This window comes from Notamacropus eugenii, chromosome 5 (genome assembly GCF_028372415.1).
Source record: "Notamacropus eugenii isolate mMacEug1 chromosome 5, mMacEug1.pri_v2, whole genome shotgun sequence".
Lineage (NCBI taxonomy): Eukaryota > Metazoa > Chordata > Mammalia > Diprotodontia > Macropodidae > Notamacropus > Notamacropus eugenii.
Genome location: NC_092876.1, coordinates 409,797,778 through 409,816,494, shown reverse-complemented (window position 1 = coordinate 409,816,494; position 18,717 = coordinate 409,797,778). Strand labels below are relative to the sequence as shown.

The following is an 18,717-nucleotide window of genomic DNA, read 5'->3' as shown; positions in this document are numbered from 1 at the left end:
GTAGAGGCTAGGGATTCCTTAATGTGAAGGAGGGGGGAAACTAACATATAAAATGAAAGAGGAAATTTTAGTCAGATGCAAAATCAGGTCATCAGCAGAAAAACTTAGAATTATAGGTATCCTACATAATAGAGACACCTACTGGCCATTTAATTTCATTCATCTTACTTAAAATCTTTGAAATATAGAATTCTATCACTCATTTTGTCCACATCCTCTAATCAATTAAACATTCACATCATGAATATAATACATGATTTATGCCAGAAATTTAGTGAAGTGCATTTTATACTTTGAGTCTAAGAAAGAAAACTGTGCTACCATGTAAACTTTGCTAGTCATTTAAACAGATTTTTAAATTAAACATGGTGCCTAAACTGCTAGTTAAATATTACTTTAAAACTCACTGAACAAATCTACTTGATAGAAACAACGAATTATTCTCTGCTGACCAATAATGCTGACCAAAATAGAAAAACAAGTTATTCAAGAACATAGTCATTCCTCAACTAAGTGATAAGCTATTTGGCATCAGGGATCATGTCTTATACTATCTCTGCATCCCCTGAAGTACTCAATATGGTGCTGAGCAGAGCAAGTACTCAATAAATACTTACACAATTGGCTTACTGATTGTGGCAAATGAATTACATACATAATACGCTTATATTTTACATAACAGAAAATCCTAATTTTTCAATAATATTTCCTTTTAACTTGAAGGACTAGAGTTTTTAAGTTTCAAGAGAAAATATATGCTGTGGTTGTTAACATCTTAAAGAATATTTATGCATATACAGATATATTTATAAAATAGGAAACAAAGAAAATGTTATTACTATTTTTTCATTTCCTTAGGGGAGTGTTCAAAAAATACTCAATTAGAACTAAATAATCAATTTTCAAGTTGGATCCCATCAATCTTATTGCTGACAAACACTATTCCAATGCTTTCCCTCTCCATTTTGACAGACTGAAAGGCATGTGAACAAGATTTCTAGAACATAGATCTAGTTAGTCCACCTTTTCAAAATGTTCCAATTATTAAAAAAAAAGTTGTTAATCTTCAACATTTGCATATTTAGCTTTAACAACTTCAAGCATTCATGTGACTTTATTAGTAACTTCATTTTCACTTTCGCATTTCATGACTATGAATAGTAGATGAAAAAATGAGAGGCCCAGTGCAAACAAGTTTGTGGAGCAGAAGGCATTTTATAAGGTGCTTCACTGGTCTTGTTCATCCTACCATTATAAAGAGCAACCCAAGCATTCCTTGCACATTTTTATTGCCTACTTTTAAACTCAAGTTTGGTGTTGCAATTAGGCCCCCAAAGTGTAATGCAAATCCTCTTGGTTCTAAGCCCAAGCACAGAGTTAATGATGCAGCTTCTTGAGAAAATAAAGATACATAGAGAAGATAAAGATAAATGCCTGTAGGAGCTGTGTGCTGCAACAGACGACAGTTTTGGGTGGTCATGGGAACCTAACCCCCTATTTCCCACAATTTTTAACTTTTATGCCATTTTCTAGAAATCTTACCCCTTTCCTAAGATAAAAGCCCCCTTTAATGTATAATAATGATTATACCCTTGAACAACTTCTCCATCTTGGCATTTTTACCATTTGCTTCTTTTTCTAGCTTTTAATTAAACAATCCTTTAATTATACATTCCATGTTTTTTCTAAGAATTGAACTTAAGCCTATTAGTCTATAGTGGGAAGGTATAGTCTATTACCTTTTTTGAAAATTGAGACATTTGTCCTCTGTTCCTACAATGCTGCTAAGATCTTTCAAACATCACTGACAGTGATTCAGTAATCATGCATGTAGTTCTTTCCATACTCAAGGATGTAATTTACCTGGTTAAAGTGACCTGCTTCATCAAGAGCAAGTAAGTGTTTTCTATCACCTTATTTAATCTTGTGTATCAGCTCCCTGTTAGCCACTTTTGTTCAGTTTTTTCCAGATCAAGGAAAATAAAGTCTCTGCTGTCTCTCTGTTGTTGGCACCATGTAGTGCTGTGGTAAGAGATGTATCCAAGGGAGCTACTTATCTCTGCCAAGGCATGTGAGATCTAGAATGCCACCACCTACCCCCCAAAGAGATTGGCTTCTGACTGAGAGACTGCAAACTGAGAGTGTCAGAAGAGAACGGTTACCATCTGTTGGAGAACCACAGGCAAAGTGATGCTGCACAAGACAGAAGAGGTTCAATGAGAGCAAACTGATGGGGAGCAATGATCCCACCATCTGCTAGAAATGAGAGAGAATAGAGGTAATGAGTCGTATTGTGCCAGAGGAACTAAGGAGCCTAAGCCAAAAAATATATAAGATGTTACACAATACACAGAATCTATCATGAAAGTAAATGACTGGGGCTTTACAGGCCTTTGAAAAGCTTGCTCCTAGAAGACAATTATTTTCTCAGAGTTTTGAGTGAGCCCTATTTCTTTCCTTCAATCTACAAATATATTTGTTCATTCTTTAATGACTTTTGAATTGTGTGGGCAAGGAGAGTTGGTAAAAACAACATGGACAGTGTCAGATAGTAATGTTCTCAAATTCTCTTAGAGGGTATAAGGAATCAGAAAAGTGAAAAATCCTCCAAAGTACAGCCAGTTCTATCAGAAAATCCCAGATTCAGGCACCAAAGATATTGCAAAGTTTCTGCCAGAAGGGTTATGCTCATGATTATCATGGGTAGTTAAGTGTGGGGTAGAGGGAGGAGTTGATTAGGATACTCATTAACAATTAATTCTCCCACTCCATTCCTAGTCCAGTTCACAGAAATGAAAGATAATAGAGACAAGGTGACTATATGTTCATCAGAATGCAAAGAAAGTGTGAAGAACTTCTCTGATAGCATTACAGAAAAGCTAGCTATTGCTTGGTCAATTGCTATCCCAGTCATTCTTCTACATCTGATGGACTTAAATAACTCAAAAGTTCAAAGAAACAGTCTTTTTACCAGAAACATGTTGCAATATTATCAAGTAGATGATAAGATTAAGACGACTGAAATAGATCAAAAACTGCTGTCAAGGAAGTTCACTGGAGTCTCAGGATATCTCTGCATAAGTCCTAAATCTGGTACTACACTCTTCTTTCACAAAGGGTCCCCAACCATATCCCAAACAAATCCCCCTATGGACAAAGTTAATACAAATCCCAGATCCGCACCACAACTTCCCTGCTTACAACAGCCCAACTGTAATGAGGAAATGTCAGAGATTAACTCATACTTTCTAGTATCCTGGCATCCCAGCATAAAATGTAGGTCATCCCCTTTGGAAGCCTTTAAAATGAAGGACACAAACATACATGCTCAGTTGGGTGTGGAAATCTATATTTATCATACAGGAAAGGAGAATAACAGAAGGGAGGGGAAAGGAGTGCTAGAAGGGAAGACATTGGAGAGGTAAAAGTCAGAAGCAAAACACGAGAAGACAGGGAGAAAGTAGGATAAACAGGGGAAACAAGATAAAGGGAAATACATAGTTGGTAATCATTACTTTGAAAAACAGTGTTTACAGTGAGTTACTCTGATAAAGATTTTATTTCTTAAACATATAGAAAACTGAGTCAAATTTATAGAAATAAGAGCCATTCCTCAACTGATAAATGGTCAAAGGATATGAACAAGCAGTTTTCAGACAAAGTAATTGGAGCTACCTGTGGTCAAATGAAGTGTTCTGAATCACTATTGATTGGAAAGGTGCAAATTAAGACAACTCTGAGCTACCAACACATACCTATTAGATTGGCCAATATGACAGAAAATGTTGGAGGGGATAGAGGAAAATTAAAACACTATTGCACTGTTGATGAAATTGTATACTGATTCAACCATTCTAGAGAGCAATTTTGAACTATGCCCAAAGGATATAAAACCATGCATACCCTTTGACCAAGAAATACCACAACTAGATCTGTATCTAGATTTTTTTAAAAAAAGGAAAAGGACTTTTCTGTACAAAATATTTATAGCAGCTTTTTAGTGTTGATAAAGAATTGAAAATTGAGGGGATGTCCATCAATTGAGGAATGGCTGGACAAGTTGTTTATATGATTATGATGGAACACTACTGTGCTTTAAGAAATGATGAGCAGGATGCTTTTAGAAAAATCTGGAAAGACTTAAATAAACTGATGCAAAGTGAAATGAGCAGAACCAGGAGAACACTCTACACAGTAACAACAACATTGTATGATGATTTACTGTCAATGACTTAGCTATTCTCAGCAATGCAACGCTAAGAAAATTCTGAAAGGTGCTGTACACCTCCAGAGAGAGAACTGGTAGAGCCTGAATGCAGATCAAAGATATTTTTTCTTTACTTTATTTTTCTTGGGTTTTTTTTTCTTGGTCTGCATGTTCTTCCACAGTATGACTTACATAGAAATTTGTTTGGCATGATTATACATTTAAAATCTATGTCAAATTGCATGTAGGGGGAAGAGAAGGAGGGAGAGAATTCAAAACTCAAAATTTGATTTCTCATGAAGTCATTAGCTTCCATTTGCTCCATTTTAATTTTTAAGGAATTATTTTCTTCAGTGAGCTTTTGGACCTCCTCCATTTCCTTTTGGCCAATTCCGCTTTTTAAGGCATTCTTTTCCTCATTGGCTTTTTAGACCTCTTTTGCAGTTTGGCCTAGTCTGGTTTTCACTGTGTTGTTTTCTTCAGTATTTTTTGTGTCTCCTTTACCAAGCTGTTAACTTTTTTTTCATGATTTTCTTGCATCACTCTCATTTCTCTTCCCAATTTTTCTTCTACTTCTCTTACTTGATTTTCAAATTCCTTTTTGAGCTTTTCAGTGACCTGAGACCAATTCATATTTGTCTTGAAGGCTTTGGATATAAGAGCTTTGACTTTGTCGTCTTCTCAGTATGTGTTTTGATATTCTTTGTAACCATAGTAACTTTCAATAATCAGAGGGTTATTTTTTCTGTTGTTTGCTCATTTTCCCAGTCTGTTAGTTGACTTTTAACTCTTTGTTAAAGTAGGTCTCTGCTTCCAGGGTGAAGCACTATCCCAAACTTCAGGAGTTTTGTGCAGCTATTTTCAAAGATAATTCTAGGGACCTGCGAGTTTTTAGTTATTCTAAGGTGGTATGATCTAAGGAGAGATGTTTACTCCTCTCTATGCCTGTGCTCTGGTCTGTGAGTGACAACAAGCACCATTTTTTGCCCCAGAACTGTGAGGAGGTCCACCTTCCACTGTGGACACAAGTTCTACCATGCTAGTGTTCCTCCTCACTGTGAGATTGCCACCCAGGACTGTGACCCAGATCTTAGTATGGGCAAAGCAACAGAGTCCTGCCTCAGTGCTAGCAAAGGGTTCCCTGTAATCTCCTTCTGACCACTTGTTTGACCTCTCTATCTTCCATGGCCTGAGAGGTCTGGAAACTACCACTGCTGCCAGTGATTCAGTCACCCAGAGGGCTGCTTTGGGTTTACTGGGGCCCAGTTTCTGCTGGCAGGGCTTTCACTGGACTGTGCTCTTCTATCATCCTGGTGCTACAGACCTTTCCTGCATACCTTTCAAGTTGTGTTGGACTGGAAATTTGTTTCATTTTGCGTTTTTGTAGGTTCTGCTGCTCTAAAATTCGTTAAGGGTCATTTTTTAAAGGTATTTGGAGGGGTTTGAGGGAGAGCTCAGGTGAGTCCCTGCCTTTACTCAGCCACCTTGGTTCTGCCTCCCTGGAACTCAAAATTTGAAAAGAAGAATGTTAAAATTGTTTTTACATATAAATGGGGAAACTACAATAAAAATTAGATTAAATTAAGGACGCAGGGGTAGGTTAAGTGGTACAGTGGATAGAGCATCAGCCCTGGAGTCAGGAAGACCTGAGTTCAAATCTGGCTTCAGATATTTGACACTTGGCCCTAGACTAGTCACTTAACCCTTACTGCCTCATCCTCCTAGGTCCTCCTTCCCCCACCCCAAAAAAAATGAAGAATACACTCTATATAGAGGTATCAAAGGAGGAAAATCCAAGGTTTTTCTGGCAGCAAAGAAGAAAATTAGACCTGGCAGCCAGGATCCAACCTCTACAGAGGAACAATCAGGGAAACCACCTAAGTGATATGATATGACCAAGGGGAATCAGTGTGATGGCACTGTGAAAAGAGAAAAATCAGAGCCAAAATAAGAACTTGGAGCAAAATCTATTATGTCTCAGCCAAATACAAAACCAAACCAAAAAAAGTAAGGTTAGCAATTGTGATTTCAGACAAGGCCACAGCGAAAAGACTTAATTTTCAAAGATAAATATGGAAGTGACATTGCTTAAAGGTAACATGGATAATGAATTCATTTCTATACATAACATATATGTACCAAGTGTCATAACTTCTAAATTCTCAAAGGAAAACCAAATTAAAAATAAGGAGAAATAGACAGCAAAACTATAATAATGGGAGACCTTATCCATGCCTTTTAGCCCTAAATAAATCTAAGAGCAAAAGAAACAAGAAAAATATGAAAGATTTTAATAGAATTACAGAAATATTAAATTATTGATATATCTATTATTGAATAATTAGAAATGAGTATTCAATTCAATTTTTAAAAATTCTGTAAGTACCTACTATATACTAAGCACTGTTGTGTTTGTCTTTCATTTTCGAAGAGGGCCATGACATCAAGATGATGCCATAACTTATAGTTGACTTTGATTTGAGTGAGGGAAGGCTATGCAAGGTCACCAGCCTCATTTTATCCTCCAGAGCCATCTAGGTCCAGTGGCATGATACCCAGGAAGACTGTAGATAACCCAGGGTGCAACGTGAGACTCTGACCATTTTAGGCTAAGGTCTTATCACATTCTTACTTTGAGTGAGATACACCCATTCAATGAGTAGGCCTCTTTAAGTAGTTACCCAAGGGATGGCCTCTTAAAAAAAAATCAAACTAAGCACTGTGTACAAACACACACACAAATACACACACACACACGTGTGTTTGCATGCATACAAATATATATACATACATACACACAAAGCAAGGATAAACAGGATAAATAGGAAATAACTAAGAGGAAATGCACTGGAAAGGACTAGAGAAGGCTTCCTCTTAAAGGTGGGATTTTAGTTGGGACTTAAAGGAAGCCAGAACAGTACTTAAAGTAATCAGAGCAGAGAAAGGAGAGAGTTCTAGGCATGCGGGACAGACAAAAGGCTCAAGGTCAAGAGATGGAATCTCTTGTTTGTGGAACAGCCAGGAGATCAGTGTCACTGTATTAAAGAGTATCTATTGGAGAGTAAGGTATCAGAAGACTGGAAAAATAAGAAGTCACTAGGTTCTAAAGGGTTTTGAATGCCAAAAAGGGGATTTTGTATTTGTTTCTGGAAATAACAAGAAGCCACTGGAGTTTATTTAATAGGGGAGAATGACATGATCAGATCTGCATTTTAGGAAAATCATTTGAGGTGCTGAGTGGAGAATGGGTCAGAGTGGGAAAGAGACTTAGTTATTTGGGGAGACAGCTAGTTATTTTACTGATAGGTTGATAGGTTGTCTCATTATCATTCTCTTTGATAAAAATTACTTATCATTTCTATGACTTGTTCTTTAACTACTCATTCTTTAAAATTAGATTATTTGGTTTCCAATTAATTTTTAATATTTCCATGGTCATTCATTTAATGTAATTTTATTGTATTGTTATCGAAAAAGGATGAATTTAATATGTCTGCTTTCTGCATTTAACCATAAAATTTTTAGGTGCCCATATATGGTCAATTTTTTTTTTAAGGTGTCATTACTGCTGAGAAAAAGGTATATTCCTTTTTATTCCCATTCAATTCTCTCCAAATGTCTGTCATATCTTGCTAATCTAAGATTCTCTACATCCCCTTGACTTCATTCTTCTTTATTTTTTGGTTATCTAGTTGGGAGAGGGATTGAAATCCCTTACTGTTATAGTTTTGATAGCTATTTCCACCACTAATTTATTTTTTTCTTTAAAAATTTGGATCCTGAAAATAGGCAGAAACAAGTAACTGGACCTCCCCACCCCAACCCCCTGCCCCACGTAACCCTGCATGACCAGGCAAATAGGCAGGCATTAGTGCCTGGACCCACCACTTGCTTTAGTATAGCTGTGTACAAACAGGCAGGGACCTGCCATGGGCCTTAGCACGTACCAGACACCAATACTCAGACCCCAGATCAGTGCCAGGAAAGTTGCCAGACCCCTACAGCTTTCAGCTGTGCCAGCCACTCACCACTTCAATCTCCTCAGCACAGCACCAGACAGAAGGCTGTCCCGTGGGCCTCAGGGCAATACCAGTACAGCATCAGGTAAAGAAACAGGGTCTGTAGCCTCTGGAATAAGAATCTTGGGACAGTATTCCTTTTACCCCAGGAGAAGAGCTCAAATTTAAAAGTAAGGGGAAAGGTTGGAAATGATGAACAAAACACCAAAAACAATCTGACCACAGTAACTGGCAAGATCAAGACACAAACTCAGAAGAGGACAACAATGTCAAAATACTTATGGGCAAAGCCCCAAATAAAAAATGAGAATTGGCCTCAAGTCCAGAAATAACTCATAGAAGAGCTAAAAAAAGAACTGAAAACTCAAATAAGAGAGGCCAAAGGAAAATTGGGAAAAGAAATGAGTGATGCAATAAAATTATATAAAAGAAAGTCAACCATTTAGAAAAAAAGAAACCTAAAAAGTAGAATTGGCTAAATGGAAAAGGAGGTACAAAAAGCTTGAGGAAGATAATTCCTTAAAAACTAGAATTGGCAAGTAGAAGCTAATTACTCTATGAGACATTAAGATTCAATCAAACAAATTCAAAAGAATGAAAAAAATAAAAGAAAATGTAAAAGACCTCACTGGGAAAACAACTGACCTGGAAAACAGATCCATAATAAAAAAGGAGGACCTGGACAGCATGTTTCAAGAAAATTGCCCTTCTATCATAGAACCAGAGAGCAAAATAAACATTCAAAGAATCCACTGATCACCTCCAGAAAACAATATCAAAAAGAAAACCCCAAGGAACGTTGTAAACAAATTTCAGATCTATCAGAACAGGGAAAAAATATTGCAAGCAGTTGGAAAGAAACAATTCAAATATCAGGGATTCACAATCAGGATTATACAGGATTTAGCAGCTGCAACGCTACAGGATCTGAGGTTATGGGAAATGATATTCTGGAAGGCAAAAGAGCTAGGACTACAACCAAAAATCACATGCCTGGAAAAACTGAGAATAATACTTCAAAGGGAAAAAATAGTCAGCCAATGAAATAGGAGGATTTCAAGCTTTCATAAGGAGATGCCCAGGGATGAACAAAAAATTTGTTCAAAACTCAAGAAAATCATAAAAAGGAAAAAAGAAAACATAAGGGATTTACTAGGGTTAAACTATTTACATCCCTGCATGGAAAGATGATACTCGTAATTCTTAAGCACTGTACTACTAATAGCAGAAAAGTTCATCAGCATTGTATGTCAATTTCATGATGGCAAGCTTGCAAGGTTATAGATAATGGACAATGCTCTTATGCTTCTTAGTCATCAATGGAGTGAAAAAAGGATGTATGCTTGCTCCCATGTTTTTTAGCATGGTGTTTTCAGCCATGTTGTCAAACTTTCAATGGAGGATGAACATGGCATCAAAGTCAGCTACTGCACTGATGGTAAATTCTTCAACATGAAAAGGCTACAAGCCAAGACCAAAGTGGAGGGACTGTTGGTGCATGATTTTCTGCGTGCAAATGATTGCGCACTCAATGCAGCCTGAAGATGAGATGCAACAAAGTATAGATCAATTCTCTGCTGCTTGTGCTAATTTTGGCCTAATAATTAACTACTACTAGCATAACCAGAAGGAATATACACAGACAGAGGGTACAGGTATAAGGTGAATGGCTCATTCCAGTCAAACTAGACTACTAGCTATGCCTTGAACTTAACATTCTATCTCACACTACTGATCCCATAACTATAATTCACTTTTTCCTCTGAAGCAGCTTAAGTAGCCATAAGATAAGAAACATAAAGATGTTTCATTATAGGTCAGAAACAGAAAAGTAGGATAAATGGCCATTATATACTTCAAATAACTTATGAAAGCAACTATAAAGGTTATTATGAATTCATAAAAATCAAGGGGAAAGATTAGATGCTTTTTGATATTGCACATTGTTAATGGTAATAAAAGAGTGAATGTGGTTTCTTGTATGAGTCTCTATCTGTACTAAAGATTGTCTGAATACATTATTTCCAAACAGGAGAGATATAAAAGTTCAATGTAGCAGCTCTAGACCATTTCAAACCCAGGTGATTCAAAAAGTTGGAGGTATATATAGATAAAAACAACATCTGCTACAATGGCATGGAAAAAGTCCAAATTGATTTTGGTTCAGAGTAAGGCAAGAAAAATAAATTCAGCTCCTCTTTGGTATAAGGGGACACTTAATAGACATATTCTAGGGATATAGCCTTTGCTCTGGGCAGCCTAGAACTAAATATGACTAAATGAATGCTAGCACCAACGCGATATACACAGTGCCTATGGCGGCCATGAATATCCTAGTGCAATTCTGAATCACGAAATACCACAGACTCCCCACATGGAAGACAGAACCAAAACATTTATTCAGACACCAGAAAGCCAAATCCATCATAGTGAAATGGACATTATTCCCCAGCCCTACCCTCCCGTTAGTGGCTACACTTTCTGTTGTACCCCTTTGCCTAGCAGCTGCCTGGGCCCCCATCTCTGTTGTACCCCTTTGCCTAGTAGCTTGCCGGAGCCCCTGGGAGGGGGGGGAATAATGTCCATTTCATTTCTTGTTGTTATGAAATCAACTCTAATAGGCAGGATGCCCCAAAAGTCTTAGTGTAGTTGTAGGCTTTGGTAAGCTTAAAACTTGAGTTTTAGCAGGGTTAAAACCGCATTAAACTTTCAGGAAATGCTGCTTTGTTAGTTTCAGAATTCTACGACTCTGCCTATAAAGGATGGAAAAAAATGCCCCCAGAAGTCTAATTTTAAAACTCCTTAGCGTTGCAAATTCTAAAATTTAGGTTGTTTGGTACAAGATTGTATCAGAAGGGGCTAGGTTGGAACCAGAAGACCAGCTTCTAGCTCTTCGCAGCTGTGCCACTAAAAGCTCATTTAACTACTCTTGTCTTCCCTCTTGTTTCACCTGCAAGCTGAGGCAGCTGGACCAGCTGCTCTCCAAGTCCTGATCTAACTCTGACATTCTACGATGACGTCATGTTAGGATCCCAGCGGGGAGCCTTATGTACCACGTGGTCCAGAGGCCCTTCAGGAAAACTGTATTTCAGTATTGGTTTATTAAAGCATTTTTTAAAAAGGTGAGAAAGGGGCCATGACACACAGAGAAACACAAAAGAATATTTAAACCCCACACTCGCTTTTTTTAACAAGTATAAAACTGAGTGTTTTAAAAGTCTTAGGGCCAGACAAGCAGGTCTCCAGGCTCCCAGGTAAGTTACCGTAAGACAGGTCCCTTTCTCGGTGCACAGCCTAGGCTAGGGGATGCAGATGAGATGTGGGGGAAAGGAGAGAAGAGAGGAAGACGAAAGAAAAAACGGGTAAAAAATACTCCCGCCCCTATGGACGAGGGAGCAGCCTTGCCGGGGCGGCGTGCATGGGCTTCGAAAGCCCCTCCTCGCTCAACCGCGCAGGCGAAATTGGGGAAACTACATGTCCCGAAATGCCTAGCGGCGGAAGGTGTTCAGACAGGTTTTATTTCTTTTCTCAATTAAAAATAAATACAAGAACAAGAAACCTCCCGCCCTTCACTGGGATTCCTTTCCGGGCAAGGCACGCGCGTATATTGTTCACGGCCTCATTGGCAGGGGTGAAGCGTAGTCCCCGGTCCTTCCGCCTCGCCTTCTGTAGGGACATGTAGGGACATGTAGTTCGCGCCCGCCGGGCACCTCCTCTCTGGACGTAGTTGGGTACTGGAGGCGGGGATGGGGAGGGGCAAGGACTGCCTACATTTCCCAGAGAGCATCGCGTTACCGGCGGGTGGACCGTCCTTTGGTGACGTAACCGTTTGTGCTAAGATACAGTCAGCGTCCGGCAGCCCTGGCAGCCTCATCACCATGGCGGGGGAAATGACCATTCTGGGTGAGTGACCCCGTCCTGGGTCCCCGTTTTGGGGAAGAATGGGAGTGATTGGGTATGGTCGAGGTTGTGATGGATGTCCCGCCTGGTGTCGCGGGGATGGGCCCCGGGAAGGTTGATGATGGCAGGAAGGGAAGGGGGTGGTGTCAGCCCTTACCCGACGCCGCCGATGCTGGTGCGATGGCTGCCAGGATCCCCCTGGGCTTTGCCCGGAGGTGGGCTGGACGGACCGGCTGTGTCTTAGCATCTGCTGGGAGCGAGCACCTCTGGGTGCGGCTCGGGCTGGTGCCGGAGGTAAGGCCAGGACTGCCCCCCGCCCTGGAGGAGCCCAGCAGTCCTCATGGAGATGCCCCAGGCTGGGGCGGGCGCCCCCCGGCTGCGTGGTGTTAGGAGAGGGAGAGGTCACGAAACAAAGCGCTCCGTGAGCGCCCAGGGGGCATCAGCAAAGGCTCGCCTGGGGGAGACGACCTTTCCAGAGTGGCGAGGGGGAGGGGCCCCCCCGGAGAGGGACCTGGTTTCTTCTTTGGAGGGGGAAAGGCAAGGCAGTTGTCCAGGGTCACACAGCTAGAGTCAAGCGTCTGAGGCTGAATTAGAACTCACTGCCCCGAGTGACCCCGGCTTCTGAATCAGAAAGACCTGGGGTTAAACAGCCTGCCTCTGACTCGTGTCAAGCTTGGAGATTTGTGTCTCCCTGTGGATCACTCAACCCTGGGTGGTTTAAGGGAAATTCTGGGGATGGTAAGTCTCAGAGCACGTGGGGTCTGCATTGGTTGAGGGAGTTTCCATACTGGGACTTCCCTGTGCCAACAGAATTGTAGGTCAGTTTTGAAAGGGGTGGAGGTGTTGCCATTGGGGATTAAACAGTCCCATAGAAACATTTTTTTAATTACTCTGATTTGGTAGCGATGAACATCCAGATTTGGAAGGAGTTGTAGATGAAAAGTTTCATGTTTGGGGCCTCATGGGTGTTGAATTACTGGAAGTCATCCTGAAAAGATTTTTAAAGTAGCTTCTGTATTTGAGGCACTGTAGACCTAAGGAAGACTGAATAAATGCTCTCCAGGATCCAATGAATGGTATTTCTTTTGCTGGTAGGTAGAAATTAATATTGCCAGCTTCAAAAGGGAGGAAATGTGTTTGAAATTACACCCAAAAGAGGGAGGGAAAAAGAAATTGGCAGATGATGCGATATCTATGAGTTGGTTATAGAACAAATTGTTAATTATTTGATCATTTGGGTAGAGTGTGAATTGAGCACTTGTATGCTGGGAGAATCAGAGGCACAGAATTTTAGAGTTGGAAGGAATTTCATTGGTTTTCCATTCTAACTCATAACTGAAAATCTTCACTACTACAGGTATAGTCATTTAGAACTATGGGCAAAGACCTCACATGAAGGGGATTTCACTACCTTCCACCACTGCTTCTAGTTTAACATTCTAGGAGTTTTCTAACATGAGACATCCCTTTAAAACCTTGACAGCTATCCTATCCCTCCTAAGTCTTCCTTTGTTGTGACTAAACATCCCCAGTTCCTTCCATCTATCCTTCCATGACATTATCTTAGCCTTCACCATTTTAGTTGCCTGCTTTTGGACATTTTCTTGCTTATCAGTGTCATTCATAACTTTTGGGCCCACAATGGAAAAGATCATCCCAAATGTAGTCTGATCGGAGAATTTATGCTATCACCTCCTTATTTTGGAAGGATGCCTCTCAGTGAAACACAAGGTGACCTCAGATATTTTTACTTGTTGAGTTGCTTCTTTCTTCAGTATTAAATAGACTCTCTGTGTTACACTTTCACATAGTTCCTCATTTGTTGCCTTGAAACTGTCAGGCCTAGGTGCATGAATCATCTTTATACTCTAGATTATAAATTATTTGGGGATAGGGCTTGTGACCCCTTTTTCCTTTTAACCTTCCTATCACCCCAATCAAACGTAGTGCAGGCTTTTGTTGTTGTTCAGTCATGTCGGACTCTCTGTGACTTCCATTTGGGGTTTTCTTGGCAAAGCTGCTGGAGTGGTTTGCCATTTCATTTTACAAATAAGGAACTGAGAGGTAAACAGGATTAAGTGATTTGCCCAGGTTTTCACACAGCTAATAAATTTCAATAAGATTGGATCTGAATTTATGAAGTCTTCCTGATTCCAAGGCCAGTGCTCTGTGCCACCTACCTGCCCCTTTAGTTTGAGCAGTAGATATTTAATAAATGCTTATTGAATAAATGAAATAAGTAGATAAGTAAGAAAACTAATGTTGTGAGTTTTTGATTTTAGTATTAACCCATATTCAGTGAAGCTCAAAAAGGTTTGTTCTAAATGGTCATTATTTTCGGAACTTAAGATATTGGTGAACTTTAGTACATTATAGTGATATGTTACAAGATGATTAAATTACATATTTTAATTTGATTATATTTCAGGTTCAGCTGTCCTAACTCTTCTTTTGGCCGGCTATTGGGCACAGCAGTACTTGCCACTGCCTACTCCTAAAGTGATAGGCATTGACCTTGGTACCACCTACTGTTCAGTTGGGGCATTTCTTCCTGGCACAGGAAAGGTGAAGGTCATTCCAGATGAAAGTGGTCGAAATAGCATACCTAGCATGGTATCCTTCACTGAAACTGACATTCATGTAGGATATGATGGATTGGAGTTGGCAGATTCAAATCCACAGAACACAATATATGATGCCAAAAGATTCATAGGAAAGATTTTCACCCAGGAAGAGCTGGAGACAGAAAGTAGTAGATATCCATTTAAGGTAAGAGATTATCCAATAAGTCTGACTTCTCCTTTACCTCCCTTGACTCAGAGATAAAGAACTTGTGTGAGTATAAGTTGTGTGTGTGTATCTATCTCACTGGTTCCTATATTGTAATTGATCAATGGACAACTATTTATTAAGCATCTACTCCAATCATGACGCTAGGTTGTATCATATATACATACATATGATAAATTGTACATAAGTGAGGATGAGAAGAGAGCACAACCTAGATGTAAGGAACAACTAGTTCAAAGTCAGGGAAATCGTACAAGGGGTGTTATGTATATAAGCAGTAAAAAGGCCAGCTTGACTGAACTATAGGGTATATAAAAGGTGGGTATAAAAGGTATATAAGGTGGGAAAGGTAGGTTGAGGCCAGGTTGTGAAGGGGTGACAAAAAAAGAGTTTATATTTGATCTTTAAGCAGTGGAGTTTATAGAATAGGGGAATTACAAGCATTGGAAAGACTTTAGGGAAATCTTTTATCATCTGCATGGTAGATGGATGGAATGAAGAAAGATTTAAGACAGGGAGATCAATTAGGAGACTATTGGAGTAGTTCAGGTGAGAAATGATAGAGGACGTGAATTAGGATTGTGGTTGTATTGAATATAGAGAAAGAGATGAATGCAGGAGATGTTGTGAAGGTAGAAACAAAACATTTTTATAAGTAATTGGATCTGTGGGGTGAGTGAAAGTGAAGAGTTATGGATAACACTGAAGATGTGAAACTGAGTAGTGCCTTCAATGGAGAGACAGAAGACAAGTGGGTCTTGAGGTGAAAGGTATTCAGTTTTGTGAGTTTTTGAATTTTAGATACCTACAGGACATCCAGTTAGAAATTTCCAGTAGGCAATTTGAGATGTAGGACAGGAGCTCAGGAGAGAGGTGAGGGATAGATTAATAGATCTGGGATTCACTGGGGATACAAGACAAAAATGAAACAGTCACTATGCTCAAGCAACATACATGTGCATATATAATTATATACATAATATATACAAAAAAGAATATAAAGTATTTGGGGGATGGCGGGAACCAGCTGCTGGGAAGAAGGGTCAGGAAAGGCTTCATGTGGAAGGTAGAGCTTGAATTGGGTTTTGATGTAAACCAGAGTTTCTAAGTAAAAGAGGAGGAAAAGCATTCCAGGCATGAGGGAACGTCATGGAGGTAGGAGATGGAATTCCATGGCAAATAGGCAGTATGACTGAACTGCAGAGTTTACAAGAGAGTAAGGTATAAAAGCACAGGAAGGGGTCATGTAAAGATTGCTTAAAATGTCAGACAGGACTTCTTATTTGATCCTAGAAGTAATAAGAAGCCATTTGAGTTTATTGAGTAGGAGGTTGACATGATTAGATTTGAACTTTAGAAAAACCAGTGACAGCTAGATAGGATAGATTGGAATGGAAAGAATCATCAAATAGAGAAACTAAATGGAAGTCAATTATAATAGTCTGTGTGAAAATTAAGTCAAAAAGTATTTATTAATCACCTGCTGAGTTCCATGAACTGTATTAAGTACTGGAAATAATAAAGAAAGGCAAAAACAGTCTATATTCTTTAGTAACTCAACAGGAAGGAGGTACATTCCAGCCATGTAGGACAACAAGTTAAAATGCACAGAGTTGAGAGACTGAGTGTCTTCTGTGAGGGAAAGCAAGAAGGCCACTACTTCAGAATACATAAGGGGAGTAACAATGGGAAGGTAGGAAGGGAATAAGTTTTAAAGGGCTTTAAAAGTCAAACAGAGACATTTCTAGTGCCAAGATGGCAGAGTGAGGAGGGAATTCCCAGAAGTCCTTCCAAATTCCCCTCTAAATACCTTGAAAAATGCCTCAGGACCAATTTAGGAGCTGGAAAGCAAGTTACCAGTTCAGCAGGAAAGATCTTTTGCACTGAGGTTCCTAGCAGCAGTGACAGGCCAAACCACATGGATCACAGCAAGGCCTCGAGACACAGAGCAATCTACTAGTGAGGCCCTGTCCTCTTGAAAATCAGCAAATGTGGAGGCAAGCCAGCAGCACCAGACCAACAGCACAGGCCACCAGTATGACCCCAGCCCCATTGCTGACCAGGAGCAAGGTTCTGCCTCAGGGGCCAGCCATCCCTGTCCCCAGTACAAGCCAGCAGGGAGGCCCTGAGGCCTAGTAAAAGCCAGCAGCAAGACCCTGAACAGTAGCACCATAAGTTTGGGACAGTGCAGGAGGAGAACCCAACTTATATATAAAAGCACAAAGTCACAAAATATGCAGGAAAAAATAAGTAAAATACAAACATACGAAAAACTTGAATGTAGAAAGTTCTTATAGTGATAGGGAGGATTACAGCACAAACTTAGAAGAGGATAACACTGTCAAAAAAATGGCTAAATGCAAAGCCTTAAAGAAAAATGCAAGTTGTTCTGAGGGCAAAAAAAGAACTGGGAGAGCCTATAAAAGATTTTAAAAAATTAATTAGAAAAGTAGAAGAAAATTGGGAAAAGAAATGACAGTAATACAAGAGAATCATGAAAAAAGAGTGAACAGCATGATAAAAGCATCACAAAAAATGTGAAAAGATATTTTTTAGAAATTCACCAAAGTAACTCCTTAAAAAGTAGAATTGGCCGAATAGAAAAAGTACAAAAACTCACAGAAGAAAATAATTCCTTAAAATTCAGAATTGGAGAAGTAGAAGCTATTGCCTCTATGAGATTTCAAGAAACACTAAAATCAAAAGAATAAAAAAAGACAAAAATGTGAAATTTCTCATTGGAAAAACAACTGACCTGGAAAATCGATCCAGAAGAGATTTTTTTTTTCAATTTTTAAATGTTCATTTATTTATTTTTAGTTTTCAACATTCATTTCCACAAAATTTTGAGTTCCAAATTTTCTCCCCATCTCTTCCCTCCCCTCACCCCAAAATGCCGAACATTCTGATTACCCCTTCTACCAATCTGCCCTCCCTTCTAACACCCCCTCCCTTCCCTTATCCCCATCTTCTCTCTTGTCTTGTAGGGCAAGATATATAAATAATAATATAAATTTCTGTATCCTATTATCTGTATTTCTTATTTCCCAGTTATATGCAAAAACAATTCTCAACATTTGTTCCTAAACTGAGTTCTACCTTCAGTTCCTTCCTCCCCCTCACCCATGATCCAGGGGAGATTTAAGAATTATTGAACCGCCTGAAAGCCATGGTCAAAAAAAAAGAACCTGGAGAGCATTTTTCAAGAAATTATCAAGGAAAACTACCTTGATATCCTAGAGCCAGAGGCCAAAATAAAAATGGAAAGAATTCACCAAACACCACCTGAAAGAGCTCCCAAAATGAAAATTCCTAGGAATATCATAGCCAAATTCCAGAGCTCCCAGGTCAAGGAAAAAATAATGCAAGTAGCCAAAAAGAAGCAATTTGGATATCATGGAGCTACAATCAGGATTACACAGGATTTAGCAGCTTCTGTGTTAAAGAACCAGGGGACTTGGAATATGATATTTTGGAAAGCAAAGGAGTTAGGATTTCAACCAAGAATCACATATCCAGCAAAACTGCATATGATTCATCAAGGAAAAATAGATATTTAATGTGAGAGAGGACTTTCAAGCATTCCTAATTAAAAGAACAGAGCTGAATTTAGAAAATGATCTTTATATACTAGAGAATAATAAGAAGGTAAAAAAAGAAATAAGTAAGAGAAAACATAAGAGATTCAATAAGGTTAAACTGTTTGTATTCCTACATTGCAAGATAACATTTGTAACTCTTAAGAACTTTATCACTGTAAGGGCAATTAGGACTATATACATAGACAAAAGGCATGGGTGT

General features: G+C 39.2%; 1 protein-coding gene and 1 long non-coding RNA gene across 4 annotated transcripts in view; one reads left to right on the top strand and one right to left on the bottom strand.

Moving 5' to 3' along the window:
* LOC140506967 (uncharacterized) overlaps positions 1 to 12,374 on the bottom strand; it is an 89,095-nt gene extending 76,721 nt beyond the window's left edge. Inside the window, exons 1-2 of one of the 2 annotated variants that reach the window (XR_011968171.1) lie at positions 12,284 to 12,374; positions 11,520 to 11,892 (exon numbers count right to left, since the gene is read on the bottom strand). This is a non-coding gene — a long non-coding RNA (uncharacterized lncRNA). Of the gene's footprint in view, positions 1 to 11,519; positions 11,893 to 12,283 lie in introns of those variants that run through there. The other variant, XR_011968170.1, reaches the window with a different exon arrangement.
* HSPA13 (heat shock protein family A (Hsp70) member 13) overlaps positions 12,026 to 18,717 on the top strand; it is a 30,068-nt gene continuing 23,376 nt past the window's right edge. Inside the window, exons 1-2 of one of the 2 annotated variants that reach the window (XM_072614707.1) lie at positions 12,026 to 12,129; positions 14,555 to 14,895. In XM_072614707.1, coding sequence (XP_072470808.1) covers positions 12,105 to 12,129; positions 14,555 to 14,895 — 366 coding nt within the window. In that variant the 5' untranslated portion in view covers positions 12,026 to 12,104. Of the gene's footprint in view, positions 12,421 to 14,554; positions 14,896 to 18,717 lie in introns of both variants that reach the window. The other variant, XM_072614708.1, reaches the window with a different exon arrangement.